The sequence below is a fragment of the Rhamphochromis sp. 'chilingali' genome (genome assembly GCF_963969265.1).
Source record: "Rhamphochromis sp. 'chilingali' genome assembly, chromosome: 15".
NCBI lineage: Eukaryota > Metazoa > Chordata > Actinopteri > Cichliformes > Cichlidae > Rhamphochromis > Rhamphochromis sp. 'chilingali'.
Window position 1 is genome coordinate 7,312,345 of NC_137942.1, and position 25,957 is coordinate 7,338,301.

At 43.6% G+C, this 25,957-nt stretch overlaps 1 protein-coding gene across 12 annotated transcripts in view; it reads right to left on the minus strand.

The window, feature by feature from the left end:
* The window catches only part of arhgap23a (Rho GTPase activating protein 23a), a 69,137-nt gene that overhangs the window by 31,127 nt on the left and 12,053 nt on the right, over positions 1 to 25,957 (minus strand). For 4 of the 12 annotated variants that reach the window (XM_080906450.1, XM_080906445.1, XM_080906454.1 and 1 more), the window contains exon 1: positions 3,983 to 5,437. The exons of 1 other annotated variant lie outside the window; for it this stretch is intronic. In XM_080906450.1, the coding sequence (XP_080762576.1) occupies positions 3,983 to 4,225 (243 nt within the window). In that variant the 5' untranslated portion in view covers positions 4,226 to 5,437. Of the gene's footprint in view, positions 1 to 3,982; positions 5,448 to 22,966; positions 23,293 to 25,957 lie in introns of those variants that run through there. 7 more of the 12 variants (XM_080906453.1, XM_080906449.1, XM_080906451.1 and 4 more) reach the window with 5 other exon arrangements.

The window sequence follows — 25,957 nt, forward strand, 5'->3', positions numbered from 1 at the left end:
TTGCTGGTTAAAACGCTTAAACTTAAAAGTACGAATATAATTTTGATTAATCTTGGCTATTTTCCAAACGATCACAAAAGATTATTTTGGAAGATATGATGTGCACGTTTCACAGACTGTGATATCCATAGATTCTCAAAGCTGGATCTTTAGTCTGGCAGTCTAAACAATGTAAAATAACCCTTCTATTTTCTTAGAGAGGCATGCAGCGAGGCCTATTATGTGAGCCGCATAAAGAGGTGCGTGAGGAAGGCAGGGGAGTGCTTGGAGTGTCAAATTAAAATGATAAAGAAAAAGAAAAGGCCAGGAAAGAAAAAAAAGGAAATGAAAGAGCAACGGGGTGAAAGGAGGAAGAGACAGAGTGAATTCCTTGGAGGGCGCGGGTTGATTTTGGACAAGTTGAAACACACACAGCAACTGGCACAGGAGGGGCGGGAGCACAGATAGAGTGAATGAGACGAGAAGGATGAGGAGAGAAGGAGACGCAGAAGGAGGAAGAGTATCGGGCCCCAGCGAGGGACAGGCTCCAGCACGCCGGTTTCGACCACATGGCCCCTCCCGGCGCTGAGAATACTGAACCCTGTGATTACCCAAAACACACAGGGTCTGCCTGGGTCTCTGAGCCAGGAGGACAGTTTCCCCACTCTGCAGCTCTGGACTGTGTGGGCTGTGTTTCTGCTCGGCCATTCTGCCGAATCTAGACTCAACCTTTTCCCCCTAAAACAAGACGAACCCCCTCTCATGCCCTCTGAGCATGATTCGACCAGTTTCCTCTGCCACCGCTACCAAAATAAAATTAAAAAACAGTTTAAGCTTGCTGACAGGCCTCTCCGGGACAGGACATTCGGTTTAACCAACAAGGAACTTGGAAAATTGTATCTGCGGTTTTGCAGTCTAATCTTGACTTCCTACGCAGGCTGGAAGCACAGACGAGGGAAACCTCGCTCCTGTTTTGCTGAGAAAAGAAGACATTTGGTATTTCCTGCCCTGCAAGTGGGAACTTAAACTGTTTCACATTGTTTTCGCCAAAAGAAGTATTACCTGCTGAGGCTGATTAGCAAATAAACTTCAGCGAGTACAGAGAACTGAAGAATCCTGTTATCACCTGTAGATGATGTCATTAAAAAAAAGAGTAAAAAAAATGCTTCATTGGAAACAACTGAATATGCAGAAAAGCTTGTAATGTCACACCACAGCTTCCTCCTTTGAGTGAATGTTTAGTGGGTAAAGTGGTGTGCTTTGCCAACACACAGCAGCAGCAGCCGGCTCTTCCCCGAGGACATTTTCCTCCTGATTTCAATTAAGAACCATATAATTAAGATGAAGGACTGATAAGACAAGAAAGGAGCAGCTCAAGGACAACATAGCATGCTGCATCTATAAAATCCAGAGGAAATGTTTGATGTTTAAATTGCGGCGCCAAAATTTTAGAGCCCCATCAGCTTTATTAGAGAATAAAAACGCTATAAATAAACAGCGGGGGTGGTAATCTCCCCTGAAATCCCGTAATAAAGGATTTTTGAGTCTTAAGAGGCTTTTCTAGGACATGACAATATTGTAAAGCTGACGGCATAATCGTCGGGAACAGCGTACGTGTAGGGTAGCACACGTCCACACAGACACACACTCTTGTCCTCGCTCCATCCAGAGGTAAAGCAGTTCAGAGGAATGCAGTGACTGTCAGGGAGCCCGGCTCCTGCTAAAACCCCAGCAGGACAGAACAATAATGCTCTTTTAAACAGCTGAGAGCTGCAACCTGTTTGAAAAGTGGAGCTTTGCGGCTGTTACAAATGCTGACGAGCCTTTAATCCCGATGGTCATAGCTGTCTGCGTCCGCAGCCCGGAGCCGAGCTGCCAAGAGGGAACAGGAGAGGGGACGGCGCGAAAAAAAGCCAAACCATCTCATCCTGATAATTCCTGGACTCACCGGCCACACACAGAGAGCGCTCCCCCACCTCTGCACCTCCACGAGCATCCTATGTCTCACAAATGTGTGACGTGCACGTGAATATCCACCTTTACTCTCTTAAGGAAGCCGGCGGATTCTGTAATTTATATAACAATATGTTTAAGGGGCCATACTTGCGAACGTGTGTGAATGCAGAATGTTTGCTGAAAAACCAGTCCAGCCCCACAGTCCAGTCCAGTTCAACCAGGCCAACAGGTGATGATGCAATGTCTGTTAAACAGGGTTTTTTTTCTGTTGAATAGCAAAACATGCCTATTTGTCCAAGTGAAACCTGCATCACTGGTAGCAGTGAAGTTCATTTAAGCTATTTTAATTCAATCCAAGGCCTAGAATCATTTCCAGGAGGAGCGGTTTTAGAATAACTTTTACAGCATGACTTGATAGCTGAGTGGGCAGCAGCACATGGCAGTTAGTCTGTGACGTGGGTTTAAATCTGACCAGGGACTTTTTATCCTCGCTGCCTCGACTTTTTGCTTTAGCAAAGAGGTGAAAGTGCAACAAAACACTGCACTTTATCACACTTTTACATGACAGATTTTCACCTTTACAATTCGTGAGGGTGTTGCGGTCGTGCCGGCAGCTGAACGTAAAGAAAAAAAATGCAAAAAGAATTGAATGCGCCAATCCTGTGATCCCTCAAACGCAATAAATCTCAACGATAATAAAGCAGAACAAGATACCAGACATATGATGTGCCAGAGAGATAATAGAAGTGCATATTTCAACTTAAAGTAACAGATAGAGACAGCTAGGTGCAACTGCTCTTCCTCCCCCTCTCCTAAAATGTAAACAGTGTACAGTGTCTGTTTGTCCCAGCTGTGTCCGTACAGCCTCTCCTTTTCCTCCCCCTACACTTACATTCCTCATTATGGCATTTTTTAAACTGTGTCAATGAGTCTGGGGGAAGCGGATGATGAGAACCATTAAAAAAAAAAAAAAAAGCAGTGAAAAAAGATGTGATATTCCACATAAATGATCACGGTTAAATGAGGAAGTAATGGCCTGAATTCTGAGGGCATTTGGGACTTGGGGGTGGGCATGCACAGCTGTACAACTGCATGACACCTCGATCAAAGTGGTACTTAGAAGCCACCTTAAACTGTGCTTAGCCAGTAATTAGCTCCTAGGAGGAAGAAAAGGGTCAATATGCAAGCCATTCCTAATCCAATGGATGGAAAACGTGAGTAAGCTGGGAAATATTTTTATTTGCTAAATGTAGCTTATCTGATCTTAAATTCATAATTCTAAGTATATTTTTGTTCAGAATTAACAAGTCCACAACAAATTCAATAATCCGGTGTGTACGTGGTCTTTGCAGGCCAACTGCAGCTAAAAGCCACCTTGACTGTAGGTAAAAACTACACTTTCTTAATTATATTGATCCACTCAAAGAAGTCTAAACAAAGTGTGCCTGCCAAAACAAAAGAACCTGAAGGCAACACAGGCATTTCTCCAGAAACTTTAAAGAATCTACCAACAGCTGAGGGGTTAACCGGCTCCAAACAATGAGTACAGTTACAGAGAAGCATTGCTGACATGCATGACTAATTGCACACAGCGGTTTCTGGAGAGTATTGCTGATATCATTGTTTGCTGTGTTAATTCTGGAGAACCACAAAAGTCACCACGAGCACGACAAAAAACATCTCCGATGTCTTGGAGTGTAAAGTGGCCGAGGATTTAGCAGGAAGTATGTTAAATAAGCAATCTGGTCAATTCATTTGACAACAGAAAAATTTATGAGAAACTATTCAAACAAGCAATGTACAGTTTTAACTGATAAATCTTATTTTTAAAAACAGATAAAACAGGAAATTCCTACAAATTTCACATCTTGCTATTAGAAGCTGTGATGGGGATCAATACATTGTTGGAAATCCTCATCAAGTTATCTAGCTAAAGCATTTAATTTGGACTCAACTTGTCATTTAACAGCAGCCACTGACTGATGCTTTTAGCCACAGTCACCACATCTTAACGTTAGATGGGTGAAGACCAGTGACCCCTTCTTACCCTGGGCTGATGAGAGCTCTGGCTGTGCCCAATAGGCATGGCAGGTGGCGAAGTGGGTGGCTCCGAGGTCGTGCCTCCACGTAGAACCGCCAGCCAAATGCAACGAGGTTCAGGGGAGCTGCAGTCCACCCCCACCGGGTTCTGGAAGCTCCAGTCAGACCCGGCTGGCGCAGGACACGGGAGCATAGCAGCGGGCATCGGAGCGCTGAGTTTGGTCAGATCCGCATCGCTCGCCACCAACATGGGCTGCACACACTCAAGCACCAACACAAAGTCCTGGACGGTGTCCAGACACAGACCTACAATCGAGCCAAGACAGGGTGGCTGCTTTTAGTGTCTTCCGATTCTCCAGTCATTTAACTTCACGCCTCCTGGCTCCAGTCCATTGCTGCTGCTGCTGAGCCTCGGGAAAGTTTAATCCAACAAGTTACACATCACAGCCTGACGCTCCTGACCTCCATCGGTCAGCTCTCCAAGACCCTCATCCGCACTATTGGGGGGTTCAAACCAGAGGAAGAAAAAGGCAGCAGATAGAGGAGTGTGTGTGTGGTGCAGGGATCAGAGGTAGGTCTGGTTTCACTACAGACACACACACAGAGACCAACTGACAGCAGCCCTCCTGTCGGTGTCCAGTGATGTTCTGCATTCAAAGCCACTCTGTCCACCCCCCAAAACACACAACTGCTGTCCCAGAGGGCTGGATCTTCTGTCTCTCCTCCCTCCCACTGCCCCTACTCTCTCCTTTCACCCTCCCTCTCTACCTCTAGTGCCAGACAAACTTCATCTCTCTCTCATCTTAATCCCGAATGTTTACTTTATCACAGCGACCATCAGCTACTCGATCTGTTGCTTTTCTGTTGCTTCTCCTCTTTTGCTTTCTCTTTAGTCCTTGTTTTTGTTACTCGGACTGTATCCAGACAGTTACTGACTCCTTCCACATGAACCGGTCTGACTGTCATCAGTAAACAAACACCTGTGCACTGTAAAGCGGAACTCTTGAAGCCATACGTTGGGAAAAACCGAGAGCGGGTCAGCTGTTAACAGTCCAGGTGAAGAGATCTCCTGTAGGGTTGCTGCTGGTAGGTTAAATCCACGTTGGATCCTTCCTGTGCTGCACGTGTGCTGCACATATGTGTGTGTGAGCGACACAAACACAGTGACAGAGCTTTGGTCCCGCTGCTAAACTCCACAAACGCCAGCCCTGCCTCCACCGCCTCCCCTCCACTCAAAGGGGAGACGAAAAAAAAAAAGAGAGAAAAGAGAAAGAGGCCAATTTGCAGCACAAAGAGAGAGGAAAAAAAACATTTGCGGCTGCTATGCTTAGTCTTCTACTCCCTTTTTCTTATAGTTAGGAGGGGAAAACACAGAGGAGGGAGAATGATAATGAGAGAACATGGAAAAAAGCTGCCAAAGACAGAGAAGGAGAGCAACGGGCGCTGCTGTGGTTGTAAAAGCTCTGAAAATAACACGGTCGCTACTGGATGTCAATATGACCTCTTTGTCAAGCCTATACTCCCACTCTCACGTGCAGACACACTCCTTCCCAGAGGATCCACCCATATACAACACAGTGACACCTAAAAACCACTAAATCAGTCAGGGGTGAGTTCTCACCAAACAGCCAGGCGTCCAGGGTACGTGCGAGAGCGGCAGACAGGTAACCATGTTGTTGTTACAGACAGCCAACGTTCCCCTCCGGTTGTCGTCACTGTTAACCTGCCGAGCATCCGTTACCGATGAGGTTAGACAGGTTTCACCTGCCGAACAGCGGGGCAAGTTCCAACTCGACTGGAGAAGGCCGTCATCCGCAAAAAACACCGTACCCTCTGGATATGTCGCACTATGCCAACAAGAACACACACTGCAGGCTTTGATAGTTTATACTCACTGAGGAGGTGATAAATTAACGAGTCTGTTACTTTCACAGGCAGAAACATACCCCAAGAAGAGTGAATAATAGTGGCGTGTCCAATAAAAGTACCAAAAAATATAAAACACAGTTAATATAAAATATGAACTCAAAGTGTTTTGGTGTCATCTAGCACTTTAATATGATATCCTGCGTTTCTCTTCCGTGTGGGTCACTTTTTCTTTTTTTTGTTAATCTTGTGCAAACACACAAGGATGTATACATGTGCGTTAGGAAAATATGTTACATTTACTCCAGGAAGTTAAGATATTGTGCAATGTGAGGCTGCAAATGCAAGGCTGAAAAATGAAGCAAATCTGGAAAGGCTAAAGATACTTCCTTAACTGTGAAGTTAACGTCTCCCTTCTCTACATCTCTACTTACCAATTTAAATTTCATTATGGTGTAAAATTATGCAACATTGAGTGACAGGACAACAGTCAGTCAAAGTCTACACGCCAGTTTTGGTGAATGAAATTCAAGCAGTTTAGTTTCTGTGCATCATTCTTTCACAAGTATCTGTGTGATGCTAATCGCTTTGCTAATCAAGCTAGCTACGCTCTCATCCAGATGTGATCACTTCGAGATCCCTGCAGTGGTCCTGCGTTCAATACAACCATGTTTTATGCGCAGTCTGTGGGATCAGTCATTGAATGATGTAAAGAGTAATTTATTTACAATAAAACTGATTTACATTATGGGAGATCTTTGATCAAGAGTCCAGAATGTTATAATTGGCCTGCAGTCACCCACATATCACTCGCAGGCCATGCTCTTCATGTTCTCAATTTTGCATTACAGCAAACATTGGAAAGGCTTTAAAAAGCTTTTTTTATTAATAAGCTCCATGTATTTATACACAGCATGCAAACATCTGATCTTGTTCAATTTTTTGCATGTTAGCAACAGGCCTATTAAAGCAGCAAGGCGCTTGCACTGCATGACTGATATGCATCCTTAATAGTTGCTTCTAATTCGTACGTCATCATAATAACGAACCTCATTTTTATGGGCGTCACACATTTTCTATTTTTCTACTTCCAAGAGTTACATAGTGGCTCTTTTAATGATCTTTCCTGCAAAAATAACAAACTACATTGAGGTGGATCCACACCTCACTTTATCCCCAGTTAGTTTATTGAGTCAGTAGACTTTCACTTACACACACAGGCACACACACACACACACAGAAACCAGTTACATGTGAATACAAAAGGCTGGTTTTCTTGTGCACATGCATACACACAAGCACATGCCACATGTCCCACTGAGTCACTGCTGAGTATAAATACACTAGGCTATGTAATTATGGTTCCACTTAAAGTCAGAAGGCTGTGGCTGTAGGGGGGTTTGTCTTCTCTCTGTGGTTCAGACCAGAGCTTCGGGTTCAATGCACCACCCGGAACCGCCCTGCTGGATCACCATGGGGAGGTCCGATTCATCACCAGGAGGGGGAGATGCGAGAGAAAGAAAAAGCCAGACGGGGATTTAAAATCTGCATCCATTTCAAAGCGGCAGCACTGAGGTGGGATTTCATATGGCACTTTTTACAATAACAGTTAGTTTTAGTGAGGCGGGAGGAGTGCCTAATTTGGAAACAAAAGGTTTCTGGCTGTCTCACACCCTCTCTTTCTCTCGGTCACCCTTTCATGAACCATGACGGCACTTACAAAAACAGGAGGTTAAGTGAGAAAAAAAGAGAGATGGCTGGCAAAAGAAAAATGAAAATAAAGGCATTGAGTTACAGTTTATCTGATGTGAGCCACACGTGAGGAGCTCGAACAAAAGCACATGGTCTACTGGTTAGCCGAAACATGCCCGAGCAGGCAGACATCACCTGCATATGGGCTTAATTTAAATCATAACAGCATACCTTTTTTTATCTAACTTGTAACGATTTGAATGCTCAGTAAACAGCACTCGAGGTTTTTTCTTCCCCCCCGTTTCTTTTAGATCTTAACCTGGGAGCGCAAAACTCCTGGAAATGTCAGGAAATCAAAGCCCGACATGCACCGCAGCTCTCAGAGGAGCGACGTCTCTGCCCCTCACTGCTCTCCGACAACAAACACATCTGTGGAAAGTGAAAACTGCCCGCTGGTGTAAGGGACAGATTAGTCTGGCGATATGTTTTAATCCCTCTCATAGTCGGATCATGACAGTGAGCCAACCAATTAACACACAGTGGCCTCCCTACCCTTTTTGTTTTCCCCACTGCAGCTTCCTCGCAAGGCAAAACAAAAGTCTGTCTCTTCTCTGCTGCATCTACAAAACAGAGCTGTGATGAGGAGAAAAAAGGCAAGAAAGAGCAGAGTGAAGCCATTCAGAGTGCTGACTGAGCGCTTGGTTGGCCTGTCGCTAACAAACCGCACTGCAGACACAACCGTAGGATGTCTTCTCTAAACACAGGCTGCAAGAAAAGGCACAAAAAGGGTCAGAAAAGGACAGACGGGGTTTGATGCTTACAATGACTGACACAACAAAGACAATACATAGATAAAGAACTTTAATATCATTATAATCTGACGTCTGGAAACCCTTGAGGAAAATCCCGTCGCCTCTGGTGAGACAAACTCCGGTGACACACTCAACATGTGCCAGGAAAGGCGATAAAGGAGCCCACATGAGTTATCTGTGTCATCACACTGGAAACTAAGGAATGATTCAGATTTTACCACAAATATATGCCCGATGCACCGCCACGGTTACCAAGCTCCGAGGGGGTCCCCCAAGATGAGTAACAAACAAATCAAAGCCACACTTTTTCCTTAAACAAAGCTGTTTGTCTTTTCCATTTTCCCACCAAGAATTGGGGACTTTTGTTTTTGCCTTTGTGCTTTAAGAAAACATTTAAAAGAGTGTTCACAAAGCGGCTGTGAAAAACTTTTCTGTGCCTCAGTATTTCTTAGGTTTAACTAAATATAATCTACAGTTATGAAACATGAGGCTATTTTAATAAAAGAATGAGTGAATAAAAGTTTTGTTAGAGCACATTTCACATGTAGCGGTTCAATAATTGGCTCTAGATGGCATCAGCATGGAGTCGATTTCTCCGTCTAGACAGACATTAAGCGTAATCTGCTGAAGTAGATTGTACAAAAGCAAGCGCTTGTGTGAAAAAAGGGGATGTAGCTGTTTTAAGATGGTTAATTTTAACTTTAATCTCCAGTAAATCCCCATGCCATGGAACCTATAGGCCTTTGTAACAGCATTCATGATGTAGTGAGCAGACAGCAGACACTAGAGGGCAGCTGCAACCCAGGGTCTAAAAGCAGATGGGTGGGGGGAAAAGCCCAGAGGGCACTGGGCCGCAGGGGATAGAGCAAAGGGTGATGAGCTACAAGTAAATGTAAAGTTTTACAACAATAGGTGGCATGAGTGTGTGCCCAGGGCGAGGAAGTGCAAGAAGCCGACCTATAAGCCGTTATCTGCGATTCGTGGTTGTAAATGAGTTACAAATGGATAAGCTCGGGGTGGGAGACTGTGGCTGGACATTAGGGAGGTCACACCTGTTGTGGTCTCTGTTGTGCGAAGCTCTGAGACGATAGCAGGTGCAGAGCGAGACGAAACGTGCAAGGGTCAGATATCTAATCAACACACAGCTGAGGTGGTACCGGGGTGGTCTAACCCTCCCTGACTGGCCAGAGGACTTTTACAACAACAACAACAACAACAACAACAACAATGCATGACTCAAATCTGCAAACCAGAAGAAGCGTCTTCTGTGTTAAACCCACTGCATTATGCATGCACTCCACATGACATCAGCCCAAGTGAGCTGGCTGAGAACTGAAATATCAACTCTTTAGTCACCTTTTCCCGCCCACTCACTCACACACTTAAGATATTATTAGCTCCATGAAGCTAATAATGTACAAGAAGTCTGTAATTACTGATATGAGTCAAGCTTTTAATCTGAACCGACATTACACTGCTTTAAAAACGGGCCACAAAAAGATTATTTCTATAATTAACCAGGTTAAGATTAATGTCTGTTTAGTCCCGAAAATAGTAAAAAAACATTGATGCCCAACAGCGTGAAATCTGAAGCTGTGGTGTATCATAACGGAAGTCTTACAAAACCTGCCAAACCAGTGAATCTTTGGCTTTCAGTGTTATAGCATGTCACTCTTTTACTGCAGTGTTAATCAACAATCATTCGGCTGGCTTAACACATCAGATAAGTTGATAGTAACAACACAATCTCAATTAGGGACCTAAATCACAGGTAATCATTTAGCACTGATAATAACTTCTTAAATCATTTAACTAGGTGGACTAGGACTCCAGCTTCCCAAATGTGACAATCTGCTCCTTTTCACAAGAATTGATTCATTAATTCAATTTATATGATTCATTCATATAACCCATTTTTTGGAAATTATAACACAAAAAATGTGCCTATTGTGCTACTTCTGCCACAAGGGAACGCTGGGATACATGAGTCAGCCCGCCGGCCTACAAAGCATCTACGTGGACAAAAATGCCCGATACAGAGCAGGAAGCAGAACACGAAAGGGTGGGGGCTTTGACAGATGTTGGAGAGCGAACACCGGGGTAAAGGGGGGGAAACTTGGAGGGAATAAAGAATGAGGACAGAGAGTGATCTAAAGCAGAAGCAAGAGTCAGGAAGTTGAAGAGAGCAGATGGAGAGGAGACAGGAGAGGACGATTTAAACATCTGGGCTCAGACAGCGGCGGCGCAGGCGCGTATTTACGCAGAGACGCACTCTAAATACCTCCTCTATTGTTTCATTTAAATAACGCAGCACATAAACGACGACAGTCCAGACTGCACGGCTGGAGGCTAAACCACAAAAATGTCACTTCTTTGCTCAATCAAGCTAATTAAAGGCTAAGAAATGAATCCATTAACAGACAGTCTGCTGACAAATGATTAAACACACTAAGAGATGTGTAAGTGAGTGTTGAGAATAATCTATCCTATGGATTTTTGCCCTGTTTTCCAACTCGCGTTCCAAAAACGTGCACATCACCTCTTCTTTTAACAGAATTCTGGGATTGCTTGGGAAGAGAGGTGTACTCTTTAAAGCAAATAAATACTCAAGAGTTTGGGGACTCCTCTGGTATAGATTTTTTAAATAAGTCGTCAAATTCTGCTAATGAGTAACAGGTTTGGGTTGCAGGCAGGCAAACTGAGCACATGGACAATATCTTGGTATTGTCTTGAAAAGCATGCTGGCGGAATTGCAGCATGTATGTATCATTCAGCATTAATGCTGCCTTCACAGATGTGCAAGTAAGCCATGAAAACCCCTAAAAATAATCTCAGGCACACAGTAAGTGTCACTGTTTCTGAGTGTGTTTGAATTGCATCGCTTACGATAAAAGAACCAACTATTCATTGACATGGTTTTCAAAAATGCTCCTGGATCTATAAAATGATTTTCCTGTAAACAGCCTGAATATCAAAACCATCCACAGGCAGTTTACAAGATTCAGATTATCTGAATCTTTATTTAATCCCCATATATAGTTGTGTGAATGCCTCTTAAGTCTTCCACAGTGATGAACTTCTCCTCCAATTACATGTAACGTCCTCAGCTCCACTGGGATGATCTTCTTCATGTTGTTGGCCGGTGTTTTGTTTTAACATGACACAATCTTTGCAGGCTTTTGCTCTCCCCGTCTGAACTTTGTTGGACGGGCTTTCTGGAAGCAAATTCAAAAAGTTTCAACATCTGATAGTGTCGCATTTATACTTCTCAAATTTAATGGGTGGGTCTCTCGTGGCTATAAATTTTTCATAGCAAGGAGAGACCCGCAGGCCATATTGCATGGGATCAAACCTGGATGTGTGAAGGAAAAGATGGTTTCTATTTGTGCATGTGATAAAGAGCGATGAAGCATACAGGCAAAACACACACACACACACACACACACACACACTATGACATACACTAAGTGGAGAGACGGTGCTCCACTTTAACCTAATTAACGAGAAGTGGCTCCTCTAGTCGACTGCATGTTTTATGTTCAGGTCACTTCGATAATAAAACGGAACTAAAATGAAGAAGAAGCTTCGTCTCTTACTGGATATTTCATGCATGCATTAACAGTTTAACTTTTTGTGTCCGCTTATTTTTAGTGAAGGGTGAGAGGGAATGGCATGTTAAATAGATGATAATTACAGCTCAAAGTTGCCATGAATACTATCAAGTTGCCTATGTTTGACCTTAATAGTTACTATAGGTCTGAACTTTAAGACTCTCAGACTGTAAAACCACTTGGCTCATTTTAAAGAGCCAGGTGTGAATGCTAGATCCTTCCTCTCTTTTCAGACATGTCTGAAATCTGGAAGTCTGAAAACGTTCCACCTTTTGATGCATGAAAGATGTGTGACGGCCGAGCAGTCACCAAGAACGCTTAAATCAAAACACACTGGTTCCTGCTAAAGATCTGCTCTCTTTCCACTGTGTTTTTAGTCATGTCCCATCCCCTCACGCTTAGCCAAAGAACATGAAACAAAGAGGACCGAAACAACAGCCACATCCTGCTGCTTCTGAAAGCCACTATGAGGCGACGGCTGGGTTTTATCAGGTAAATTCCCAGCTGTACCGTATAACGAGTCTTCTGATACTGACGGGATCTATGACGACATCTGGCAGAGAGCTAACTTTGCTCCTTGCACTGTATTCCCCACCCCTCACCGCTCCACTGTACTGACCACAACCGCTGGGAGCAATCAGAGCGTCACGTCGGAGCTCCACTGCAGTAAGATGCCCTCCCTTGCTACCCCTCCCTTCTTTTTCCCCTTTTTCCCTTTTCTTCTCTTTCTTTCCTGGTTGTTTTCAGAAGCAGGCCTCAGCAACAGAAAACCACAGGGCTCCAGCAGGCCTTTTGACTCTCTCCACCCCCCTCGCCCGCGTTTGGAAGAAGCGCGGCCGTACTTTGAGCCCCCTCTTCTCGGTTGCTTCCCTCTTCAGACCCACATGTATATATTTAGCTCATCTCTGCTTCTGTATAATTAACAGATGAAAATTATAACTTTGGGACTCGGAGATGACGTTGCTGTTCTCCTTGGCTGAAGCTGAACTTAAGCTTCAGCCCTAGGGGGGACAAAAACCAGGCGGCGGTCCAACATGTGGGGCGTGGTGGAGGCGATGCTAAGCCAGGTTGGGAAACTGAGCGAGGCAGTTAAAAAAGAAAGAGAAAGACGACTGCAGAAAGGAGTCAGAGTGTTTATTAGAGCTAGCGAGATGGCCTGCTTGACTGCCTCCATCAGCCCTGGAGTTTCCATTTGTGGTCATCTGGTTCTTACATTCCTGCCATGCACCACCGCTCACACCACGCCGAGGAAGTCTCCATCACTAAGTTCACACAGGACTGTACAATCCAGCAATTCTCAAAGCTGAGTCTGGGGTGTAGAGTAGCCATTTAGGGAGCTCTCAGAGTAGTGAAGAATAGTTTAAGTTAATGAAAGCTTTTCTTATGTTTGGGTCTCACAGATGGAATCTGATCACCTGGGAATCTGTGGGTTACGTCTGGGTATTTGGGGATGTGAAAATAGTTTTAAAGACTGCTTTTGCAGATGCACGAGTACACTGATGCAGCTCTTAACCCAGCTGGACAAATTCCCACTGTCTAAAAGTTCAGTAAGATTTTCCAATATTTCACATAGACCATCTCAAATTAAGATCAGTGTTGTGATTCACATGACTCTCCACGGGCTCGCAAAGTCTCTCTTTAACAGTGTACGCATGATGCCACCGGGCAAAAGATAGCAACTGCACGTAATCAATTACTACAGTTTAAAGGAGTTTGGAGGCAGACACATCAATTCTTCCCTTTTTCAATCTAGTCAAATCTGAAGCACAGCCAAACGCATGTGATGCAGAGGTCAAGCGAAACTTGCTAGCCGTGATTTTTCTGGCAGTAACTTCAGCTTCTGTTCTCACTTTGAGATAAACCTGGCGATCCTCAGATTAAATCCAAAGGGGCTTTTGCAAACCATCTCTTCTCTTCAGCATTCCCCAGCAGAGCAGAGATGCTCTGCAGATACTGACTGGCATGTTTCGAATACAGGGCGATCGTCCCACGCTATCACTTCATCTGCTCCTTCCTGTTGACTGTGATGTAAAACCCTGTTTAGTCCTAATATTCGAGCAGATCCCAAAGGCACTGCCCTTTTGAGCGCGCCGAGCAACGATGAGATCCATATGCCAAGCTGATGATGCTATGTCTGCATCTTTAACCTCTGTCACTCTGTATTAGCAGCCTTTTAATGCAACCCAGAGACTGTTCACCCTGCAGAAATAAACTGTCCTTTTGTAGCCTCATGACTTCTATCACCTCAGAAAAGAAGGTCAAATTTGCCACCTGAAGGAAATTAGGCTCGCGCTTGTATTCTTATTTTGCTTAGCTAATGGGACGCCTGGAGAGGCCTCCAACTGTTAACACAGGAATCATACACTCGCATATGTTTTCACTCTGTTATTCGGATTAAAGACACGTTGCCATTGCTTATAGTGAAGAGGAAAGTTAACAGAAACACACTGGACTGTTAGTTTTCACTCTGTAAACTCAGGGCGGTGGGTGGGTGGGGGGGTTGGATATACAAGAACTGTACAAAAACAAACCCTTCATGGCAAAAACCTACATGTGAATACCCGCTGCTTTAAGGATGACATTCTGCTCACAGACGGCACATACAGACAGAATTGAAAGCAGCGGCGGCAGCAGAGTATCCTGAAAGGAGATGCCCAAAGAAGGAAGCAGAGAGGGGATCAAAGCAACGAGCGATTCACAAGGAAATGAAAAAACAAGAAAGCTTCAAATTCGGAAGAAGCCAGAGAAGAAGAAAAAAGTACTACTCTATTAATAAGAACTGTGACACACACAGTCACACACAGAGAGGGAAAAAGACCAACAAAGAGTAGAGAAGAGAAGGAAGCCGGAAGAGATACGAGTGAGAATAGTGAAGCTCAATGTGTGCAGAGTTAGAGTTGAGTTTGAGTACATCTGAATTCATGCAAACCTTCAGCCAACAGAACACAACTGCTGTGTATTTGCCTGAGCAAGTAAGGCTTCACATCAGCCTAGAGACTGATCAGCGACCCCCTTTTAACCCCAGGTTGCTAGGGAAAAATGTCTATTTCCTGCTCAGCTGGTGAGTGGTTGTTGGCTGATGCTATGTGAAATAGGTCACAAAGAGATATACAGTCTGGAAAACCTCCTTGCCATTGCTTTGGTTGCAAAAAGACTGCCAAAGTTACCTGTCGTTTGCATGGAAAATGCCAATTTATCTGCAAACATTCTTTCACCAGTTGTTAATACAAATTTTTCCCTAGCGGCGGCAGTTATCAGGGAGTCGCAGAGGTGACCATATCCCAGCAAACTAAATGTTGTGCTCTACTCTTCTTATGCTCATGCTTTCTCAAAAATTTAGTCCATATCTGGTAATCATTTTTGATTTCACCTTTAGTTTGGCGCCTTTGATTTTAAGCTTTTAAGCTTTTGTGTCTCACATTCCTGAGCCACATTCCTTAGCTTGATTTCACTTTCAAATCAAATCCATATATCTGGATTAAATATGGGTTTCTTTGCTCTAAATTTAAAAGAAAGAAAAATAAGGGACCCAAATTTTTTAAGTTTGCAAACTCCATAGTGTAGTAGTTTACACTTCCACCAGACAAGGATACACAAACCCCTCAATGTTAAATTAGGACGGGCATCTGGGATAAAAACTTTCCCAAATCAAACAAGAAGGTACAAACTGTAGTGACCTCCTTGTAAATAAGGGTCTGTAACAGCTGGTCACCCATCAGAATCAGCTGATTCTTTCTTTACAATACTTTTAGCATATCTAATGATATTTAAGAGAATATGAATATTTTGGGAAGTGTAGGTTGAAATTTGCTGCTTTTCGATTAGCCTTAGTTGTCCCAGCTTTCTTTGACAGATTGGCAGCCTGTCTAGGATGTACCCCACCTCTTACCTATAGCAGCTGGGATAGGCTCCAGGCTCCCCACAACCCAAAACCATCACCCTGAAGTGGATAAGTGGAAAAAAGGATGGATGGATGTCAAAATTTGAAGCTAAAACTTGGATATTTTTTTTTAGCAAGGATGTTTTTTTCTCTTCTGACTGTAGTTTCTTGTTAAGTGTTGAAACCCGAATACAAGCAGCATCAAGCTACTGATTTAAAGCTGCACAATAACAAAGTGAGACAACATCTCAGAGTAATGTTACACACAAAACCAGCAAACCAAATAAATCGTATGACTAGGATTATCCAATGAGAGAATCTAAGCGAATATGTAAACAGAGACGATGTTGTGCTCAACCACCAGGCATCAGGAAAACCACAGCGCTTTATCTTTTCCCAGCATCCTTAGCTCATTAGCCTCCTGATAATCTCTGTCCCATGATTTCACCAGACTGTCAAAACAGCCTTCCCATCTGAGACCGCTTACAAATAGCACGAAACACACCGTTGCTGTTGTTGTTGCGCGTGCATGCACACTGCAGCACTGCGGCCTGGGATGTTTGGGAAACAGAGATAGAGGTTAGTGAGTCAGCGCTCAACCTCCAATGAAAAAAAACAGCGATCTACCGTGTGTGTGACCTGCAATTCACAGTTCATCAACTCACAACTGCAGCTTTGATGGACGGTACCTGGCCGGCTGTCATTTACAGTATAAACAACAGAGCAGCATTTCTGAGAAGTTAAATACAGTGAGCAAACATCATCTCACTAATAAGCAAACACAACTCTTCTTCTTTTTCTTCTTTGGATGCTTTAACATTTCGCATCACACCGAAAAAGAAAGTTACGTTAGCGCTCTTCAGCCATCACGTGTAATTGGAGATTCATATCATGAAGACACACTGAAACAAAAATAAACACAATTTCTGATGTTTTCTAATCAGCCTGGTTGGTTGAAACTAAAAGGATTTTAATGGGCTCGTTATGCATCCACTTATGCAATCAGTGCAAATGGTGCATATTATATGATGAGAGGGAGAAGTTGGGTGGTTATATGGAAGTTATGGAGGAACAACCTCTTTTTCTTTCCTATTTCTTTACCTTTCAGTGCTTCCCCTCACATGACTCATCAGGATTCTCCCGATTTTGTTATCTTCCCTTTTTCTTTACCCTTCCTCCACCCTAGTCTCTCTCACATTCCAGTGCAATCCCCGCTGTTTGCAAAAAAAAAAAAAAAAAAAAAAAAGAAGTGCACAGCTGATGAGAGCAAGATGCATCGCTCCATATAGTGTTCTGCAAACACACACTCGCTCTTAAGACAGCTCTCTCTTTGCAAAAACAGAACATGTGCAAGAAAAGTAGAACTGTGCACAGTCGACACCGAGACGAAACAACATGCAGGATCAGATGATGTGAATGTAAATCAGTCACACAGGAGCCCTTGGTTAACCCTTGTGCCCCCCTGCTGCACACAGTGACAGGCGTTCCCGCCTGCCTCTTTAGCCTCTTTACTGGGGGCCAAGTGTGTGACGAGTGGGGCCCCTAACCTCTGAACCTTGACCCTGAGTCAAACCTCACCCTGAGCTGCTGCCTTCAGACTGATCCTGCAAGCAGATACAGACAGAGTCAAGTCTGCATTTCCAAACAAGACCTGGAGTGCTCTTCATTCTTCAATATGTCAACAATAAACCCCTCATGCAATGTAATGTGCTGTACAACAGCCTCATATTTTCCTTTGCAGAAACAACACTTCGAGACACACACCAACACAGCGTCTTTGTAGGCACAAATACAAAGAGGTACTGACGCATGCCAGACCATCGACAGGCTGAATCTAATTAGCTCTCATCTGTTTCTGAGAGAAAGGCTTTGTTTTACACCAAACCTCCCACCGCCTGCCAGTCAGACGCCACAGGAAAATCTCCCAGTTGAGGCACAACACAGGCCGAGCGTGCCCTGCAAGAGAAGGGCTAGGTAGGTATGAGATCCGTCACTTTTCACCCAGCAGAGCGTCTCACCAGTGTGTAAATAATTAGAAATTCTCTTAATTCTTTGGCCAGTTTCAGAGAACAGCAATGCCTCCCAGGAAGCACAAATATCAAGTTATTTGATTATGATGGTTTATATACAAACTTGAGTTCCACTTCCATTAAACTTAACCAAGTAGTTTTGGGCATCTAAACCTACCCGCTGAGTGAAACTGAACATAAATAGCGAGTGAAAGCCCAATAACAAAGCACAAAACACAAACAGGAAGTGATCTGCAGACTTATGACTTGTGCTATCCTGTAGTTCTTTAAAAATGAACTCTTATCCCTCACTGTCCAGTGCTGCTGAGGCTCTGCAGCAAGAGATCTTGTGGATCTCTACAACTCCCATAGCACCGGGACAGAACAGCAGTATCTGCATCCTGGGATGAGAACATGTTGCACATGTGCACAGAGCATCATGCACACCCTATAAAAGTCCTCACCTTTCATCCACTGCATAATAAACAGATACAAATGTAAAATTTTTAAAAACAAAACTAAACCAATTACTGATGCTTAACCGTGGCAGAGAGAAATGCAGACTGGCTGACTACCTACAGGAAGATCAATAAGGAGCCATTAGTAGCAGAAACACGCCTGCTTTGCAGAGCTACAACAGCTGCTCCCCTTGTACCACAGCAAACAAGGTCAATGATGACTGATGTCCTTCGCCTACCTTTATACCGGCTGGCCCATGTTTGTACAACATCAAGGACTTCCTCATGCACACATGGGGGAGAAGGCCAAATTAAAACTCTCCCAGAGCTAGTTTTCAGACTGGCCTCAATGCCAAAAAGCATCTGTGCGTGTCTGTTGTGTGTACGTTTCATGCACCTGCGCACAGATTATGAGTTTTAGGTGTAACTCTGACCCTTTAAGTAGGATGTAAACAAGCAGGAGTGGCTAATTTTGCGAACACCTGTGTGCTTGACTGTGTCTGAGTGTCATTAACATGTGTCAACACACACACAGACTCACAGGGTTAATAACTGTGGATGTGAGGTGTGAGAGCAGCGGTGCAGCTGTTGTCTCTGGGTTAGAGGAATGCAGCAGGGGTGACGGCGGAGGGGAGGAGGTGTGAGGTACGAACTGACTGATGTAGGATGGTCCATTCAATTTAAGTGATTTTCTTTTTTTAATACAGCACCAAATCTCAACAACACATCCTGCAATAACACAGAGAAAACACAAACTTTACTTTACAGTGTGCTCTGTGTAGCTTCGCCGATATTTTGGGTACTGCTTGATTCTGTTTGATTCTGTGGACAATCCTGTCCCATAATGCAATGCACAATACAAGCAAAGGAATTACTTTCGTGGCTGGAATAACAAAAACAAAAGGTGCACAACAATCGTGGAACAGCTTTAATGAGAGATTAATGCATTTTGGGGCTTTTTTTGTACAGTTTCCTGACTTGGCTTATCTTTTGACTCCACTGTTAACAATTGAATCGCTATATTAAACAATTTAATTGCAATATATGGTGTAATAAAGAAATATTCACAGCTTATACGTCGTATTAGCCTATGAGTTGTAGTATTAGTACATTGCAGCTGATCCTAAACATTTTTGTTTTACCATCCTCAAAATGAAACAATGTAACCAAATGACTAAAAGTACAAATATCGATACGATAATGTCATCCTATCACTTCCTCAGTACGAATACTTCGGATCCAAATGTGGATATTAAAACTTGAAGGTCCTGTTAGCAGATTCACCTACAGATGTGACTCTGCTTCATGGTGGCGGTGACACTTACCACCTGTTTGACGGTAAAGTGAACCAACGTTTACTTTAACAGTACAGAGCAGTGAATGAAAGCAAAACGTTTTTTGGAAAATGCATATTTTGTAAAATAAAAAAAGAAGTCCAAGAAAGCCTAACCGTTTTGAAAATCTGTAAAATAGTCAGGACTGCAGCATCTGCTCTGCGATGTGCCTACTACGTGGTGAGGCCATCTGCTAATGATCACTGAAATGCTTTCCTCTGCAGCCTCTTACAGATGCTTTCAGTTAAGGTTGCCTTGACCAGGAGCTGATCCTGGACCTGCAGACTGTTCTGTGGTCTGAGGTCTGCAGCCTCTCTGAGGTGGTTGTCCTGTGATCCACTGCCTCTGCCAGAAGAGGTTTTCTCTGAGGCAATGAGCAACTTCTGAGACTGGACCTCAGTGTGATAACTGACTCCAGATCAGTAGAGAGAACTGAAGGATTTGCACATAATAACAGCTACAGGGTGATGCTGCGTTAGTCTGCAGTGTATCAGTGAACAAACACAGGCGTGCCGCAGGGACAAACGTGAGCTTTAACATCGACCAGCTCAAGGCAAGATTTTCATAAAAGTGCTCTCATGTTTCCCATCATCAACATATTCCAGCATCACGTGGCACAATGCAGCATTAGACATCAGGAGTGCCGCTCATCCTGCCCTCTTCCCCCTCCCTGCTCTCCGCTGCCGGTATCGATCTCACCCGCAAACGCTGCACTGCTACATTAGAGCAGAACTGCTAACAACATTAAACCAGTCCCACTGGACAACATCATAACTGCTCTCATCACACAGACACTTTCCACCCTTCCTCTTCTCTGTGCTCGAATGTTGGAGGAACACACAAAGCCTGATTCACTTTGCGCCTCATTTTGACAAATTAGACATTTTATTAGATTCTAGTGTCATCCTGCATCTCGCTAAGGAATAATGTTCAATTGTGCGCTTGCCAATACTCGGGCAAGAGAGGAGAACAATCCCGATCATTTCCATCTGTGCTGATGGATGTATGCGACTCATTTCCTGCACCATCGCATAAAAAAAAAAATAAAAAAAACACTGCTAAAAAGAAGAGCAGGGTGTTGGCTGAAGCACAGGGTTTAGAACAGATCAGGGACTGAAATGAGATGAGCTGAACTCAGCACAGAAGCCTCTGCAACAAGAGACAGCTAAGGCAGTCTTTCTGAGGGATATCAAACCCTTTGAATTTTATGAGTTCCTGTTCATTTCAATTACAGTTTTATGTGGGAACACGCACGGCATCAAAGTGTTTCATGTTTTACTGTGATACTACATAACAGATAAAAGTGAATTCAGTGGGTCTGAAGGGGCTTTCGCAGCTCTGTTGCAGTGACATAAAACAGCAGAGGCTCAATCAATGTGCGACCACACAAGAGGAAGTGTTGCTCTTTGCTGGAGGTGATAAACTCTGCAAGAACAGAGAGGAGGGAAAAAATGTAGAGCCGAGCTATAAAAACAGACAAATTCCTAATTACAGCAAGACTGAGCGCGCTGCGGAGTGACTGCGGAGGTTGATTCCTTCAGAGCAATATTGCAACACACGGCAGAGATACTGGCAAAGGTAACCTCGTCACCCTGTCAAACACACACAAAGATGAATGAAATTTACCAAAGAACAAAAGCAAATATCTGCTATTTCAGGGAGATAAGGACCCTCAGAGGTTAAATCTGAGCAGACACACACAGCACCCGGCCAGTAAACCGAACGCAGCTGTGTAGATCAGGAATGCACAAGTTGTTTTTCTTATATTAATCTGTAGTCCGCATTGAGCCGGCTTTAAAAATGCATGCACACTTGGTGCCATGGGAGTTTGGTCTGGGAACACTGGGTTTAGGAAATAGTAAGACAGGTTTTTCGCTCTGAATTCATTCATAGAAATAAATAAATAATATTTAAAGACACTGTCATTTTTCAACATACAAGGTTAATGTCAGCTTTTCAACCCAAATAACTTTTTTTTTTCTAAACTTAACTAAGTGGTTTTTGGTGTCTGAACCTAACTGCTGAGTGGAAGTTAACATAAATAGCAACACAAAGTGCAAAACACAAACCAACCAAACAGAACATGAACTGCAGTCTTCTGACTTGTGCCACCTAATGTGGATCCTGTAGCTCTTTAAACGTGAACTCTTGTCTTTCAGTGTCCTGTACAGCTGAGGGGATCTGTACAACTCCAGCACCGGGGCAGAACAGCAGGGATGAGGTACTGCTGAGAGGGCTCGGAGCCTCGTGTACTTAGCAAGCTGTGTGACAACCTCCGCTGAGTGACAGCGGAGGTTGATGATTTCAGAGCAATATTGCAACACACAGCAGAGATACTGGCAAACATAACCTCGTCACCCTGTCAAACACAAAGATGAATGCAATTTACCAAAGAACAGGAAATATCTGCTAGTCCTGCATTTTCACCGTGGAGCCATATCACACAAGATGATAAGGACCCTCAGAGGTTAAATCTGAGCAGACACACACATGCAAGCAGACCTCTCCTCTCACATCATGACTTCACTATGAGTGCTTCAATGCACAGCTCCAGAGCCACACCAACAGACATCCAGAGCATTGCTCAGGAGAAAAAAACAACAACTTACCATTGCATGTATATCTCTGCAGGCTTAAAACAGCTGCTGTAAGTGAGTGATGGTGGCCGCGGTATCTTGTGATGCTTATTGAGACCAAGTCACACCTTTCCATCTTCTCATTTACTGTTACACCACCACTTCGTGTGTCAGCAGTCATCTCCCACCACTTTACAGCTTATTTGTAACAGATTAAAAGCAGCAGACCACCAGTTTTGATTAAAGGTAGCATCCCCTGATGGAGCTAAATCAATTAAGACTCCCCATGCAGCCAAATCCGCGTGATTAATATGTTTGATTTATGAGGAGAAGCTCGATACTAGTGGAGGAGTGACGCACCATCCCCATTTGGGACGTCCCGTCTGGACTGACAGCTCCTCCGCGTCCCGATGCAGTCCAGACGCGGACAAAAGACTGAACCCACCCGGGCGTAAAATGGGACGTTCGCTTTCGTAAAGCGGCTGATTAAATTCATTTCTTTGCGCACCACTTGCGTCCACAGCAGCGACGCAAAAGCTGCAGAAAAACTCTGATCAAACACTTATTTCTGTACAGTATGACTGTGAGTGTGTGTGTACACAGTGGCTATGTAAACTACAGTTAATCCTCTTAGGAAATCACGCTCTCTGACCGGCCCGAGCGCGCACCGCTCCACAGCGCAATATGTCCAAGTATCAATACCTCTAACGACAAGTAAGGAGCAGGACCACACTGTCAGCTCGGCGTACTTACGTGGTTCTCAGAGTAGGGAGGTATTCCAACAAGGCAAAAAGCAACTCCATTCATTGGACAGCAGAAACTGTTTGGCTGCAACGAGGAGAGGCAGATTTGTTGCCGCACAGGCAGACGGGGAGCTCTGAGGGTAACAATGCTCCAAACACAAACTTATATATTCGACACTTTTCCAGCTTCCTTCCTCCTAGAAGGAAAAAAAACAACTCCCAAGTCTTTTCCCGTTGTTTGGGGCAGTCCGGTGCGCTGCCCCTCCGCCTCCTCCTCCTTTTCTTCTCCTTCTTCTTCCGGCAGACCGCATCAGTTGTACATATCTAAGTCCCTGCGAACTCGCCCTGCCTGGAAACTGACTGTAGCGGCATCAAAATACAAAGAGGGGGTGCACAGGAAGCCAAGAGACTCCGCCTTCAAAGTAAAGCTGGAGAGAGGAATGTGTCCAAATTCCCAAATTCAAAGAAACAACTTCCAAAAGAAAAATATTTCTGGAAGCTGTAGATAAACATTAGTGCTGTAGTCATTTATCGTAAGATTTAACAGTCTATTTTTATTCGCTGGGGGGGGGGGGGGGGGGGGGAGGCAATTTTGGACTTGCCATCAATAGAAATGCTCTAAACGTGGATGAGTTTGAGAGAAGGTATCTAGTCGATTTAAAGCCGTTTTTAAGCTTTTATGGTTGCTATCTGCACCGGAAGTGAGCTGTTTTAGAGTACTAAACTTCACACGGAGAGAGTCAAATTAAATGAGGGTGCGTTGGATAAATCTGTGCGCTCCGCCCTGCAGACGCGAAGCATGCGGGCTCCCTCTGGCTGTGCGCTGAACGAGAGGAGGGCTCCAAGCCAAAAGCACACCCAACACAGCTCTGATCGGAGTACCTTAGAAACTGAATTCGAGTACTGTGAAAATGCAAAAGCAGCGCGTATAAAAGTCACTGTGTCACAATAATTATCGGTGAAATTAAAAGTGAAACCTGACAAACTAGATCTAACCAGTGTTGTATTCTTATATGCAACACTTTTATGCTCCATCATTTTGATGTGGTGCTATTTTAAAAAGTTTTATGTCCTACTAAATATTCAATTCACTGTATAAAGATGGACTTAAATTTAAACGCACTCCTATAATCTGGAAAGTGACTGTAAATGTATAGTTATTACACATTGCTTTATATTTTGCTTTCGAGGAGCCAGACCTTCTTGTAACTTTTACAGTGGCCTTGAACAACAGTTCTCCAGGCTTTCAAGTTTTCCTTTTGGCTTTCCAACTGCCATTTCAGTCACTTTCAGTCCACTCCTTGTAACTGAGGAATTTGTTGTTGTTTGTTAAACCACTTATCGCTGACCTATGAAGTATAAAAACAAAACATACAATATGAACGTCCTATTTCTTTGCTGAACCTATGAAATGTCAACAATAACACAGTCTGACACAGTCTGTCCCTTAAAATGTCTAAAACGTAAACTACAGTAGGCACTACAAGTATTTGTCTGACTCTACATTACGTCTTATTGATTAAATTGTACCAGGAGATGCCGGACTAGAGCAGCGCAGATACTGAAGGACCCGTCCCATCCTGGCAACAAACTGTTCCAACTTCTGCAATCTGGTAGAAGGTTCCGCATCTTCCGGGCAAGGACAGAGAGACTCAAGAGGAGCTTCTATCCCCAAGCCATCCGTGCCCTAAACACACACACCCGCCCTCTCACATCATCTATAATTGACTGAGTCAGGACTCTTCCAGACACTAAACCAAGGCACAATGTACATTTCAATTCCTTTAATTTTAAATATGTTTATATTGTCTATCCTGTAAAATAGTCAGATGTCTATTCATATCAATGTACAGAATTCACCTGCTTGCTGCTACTACTGCACATTCACCCAATGTATATACTACATATATATATATATATATATATATATATATATATATATATAATGTTCTTCCTCTACACCCCCCCCCCCCCCCAAATTTTTTTGCACATGTCGAGGAGCGTGTCAGGCTACATTTCACTGTGTGTTATACTTGTATAACTATGCATGTGACAAATAAAGAACCTTGAACCTAATGTGAATGTTGTCATAAGGGAACCAAATCACCTCTGTAACCCAAGGTGATGTGTTCAAACCCACAAAATACTCACTTTATTCAACAGAGCTCAATTAAACAGCAAATATTCAGATTTAGATAAAGAAATGAGTGAGTCAGTTTCTGGCATTTTGCTTAAACAAATAGTTAGCTGCCTAATCATCATAGATCACACAGAAAAGCAACCTCCCAATGAGTATTTACTGTAAAATTAACCACAGGGTTGGGAAAACAATGCATTAGGTATAATTTCAGGAGTAGCAAGAATCTCGGGAATGTGGATATGACAGAAAAAAAGGCTAAAGAAAGCCTGAAAGGATAATTCATTGATAGCTGTTCTAATTCTTTTCCCACCCAGAGCAGTCTGTGTATTCTCGGAAAAGTGTTGAGATTTGTATTTTTGGATGCAGTTCATGTGAATCAATAGATGTAGTCAGAGGAAGTTTACTCATAAGTACAAAAGGAAGTGTAGTCTGCCGCCAGGAGGATACAGTGTAACTACATATGCTCCATGGCATCATATAAAGTGCAAATAAAAACTTCAGCACGAGCTATGGATAAAAAATAAATACAATTTTTTAAAAAGAAGATAAAATTGTTGAGATTGGGGTCTTTGGCTGCTGTGATGACTCAAAGCTAGGGGTGGGGGGGGGGGGGGGGCGGACCCATGTGGCTGCTATTACTCTGAAGGGGTATGAGTATCAGGGAGCCACTTCAAAACCTCCTTGCCTGTGAGGAAACCAACTGGAATCATAGTGGGAAAAAGCCGCTTACGGGAGTCTTCCCACGCCAAGAGCCACAGCTGCCAATTCAGCTTTCATCTCTGCATGTCTGCTCAGTCTCCATTCATGGACTCCAACCTCTGCTTCAAGCCTGCCTGGAGACACACAATCCCTGCCAAAAGC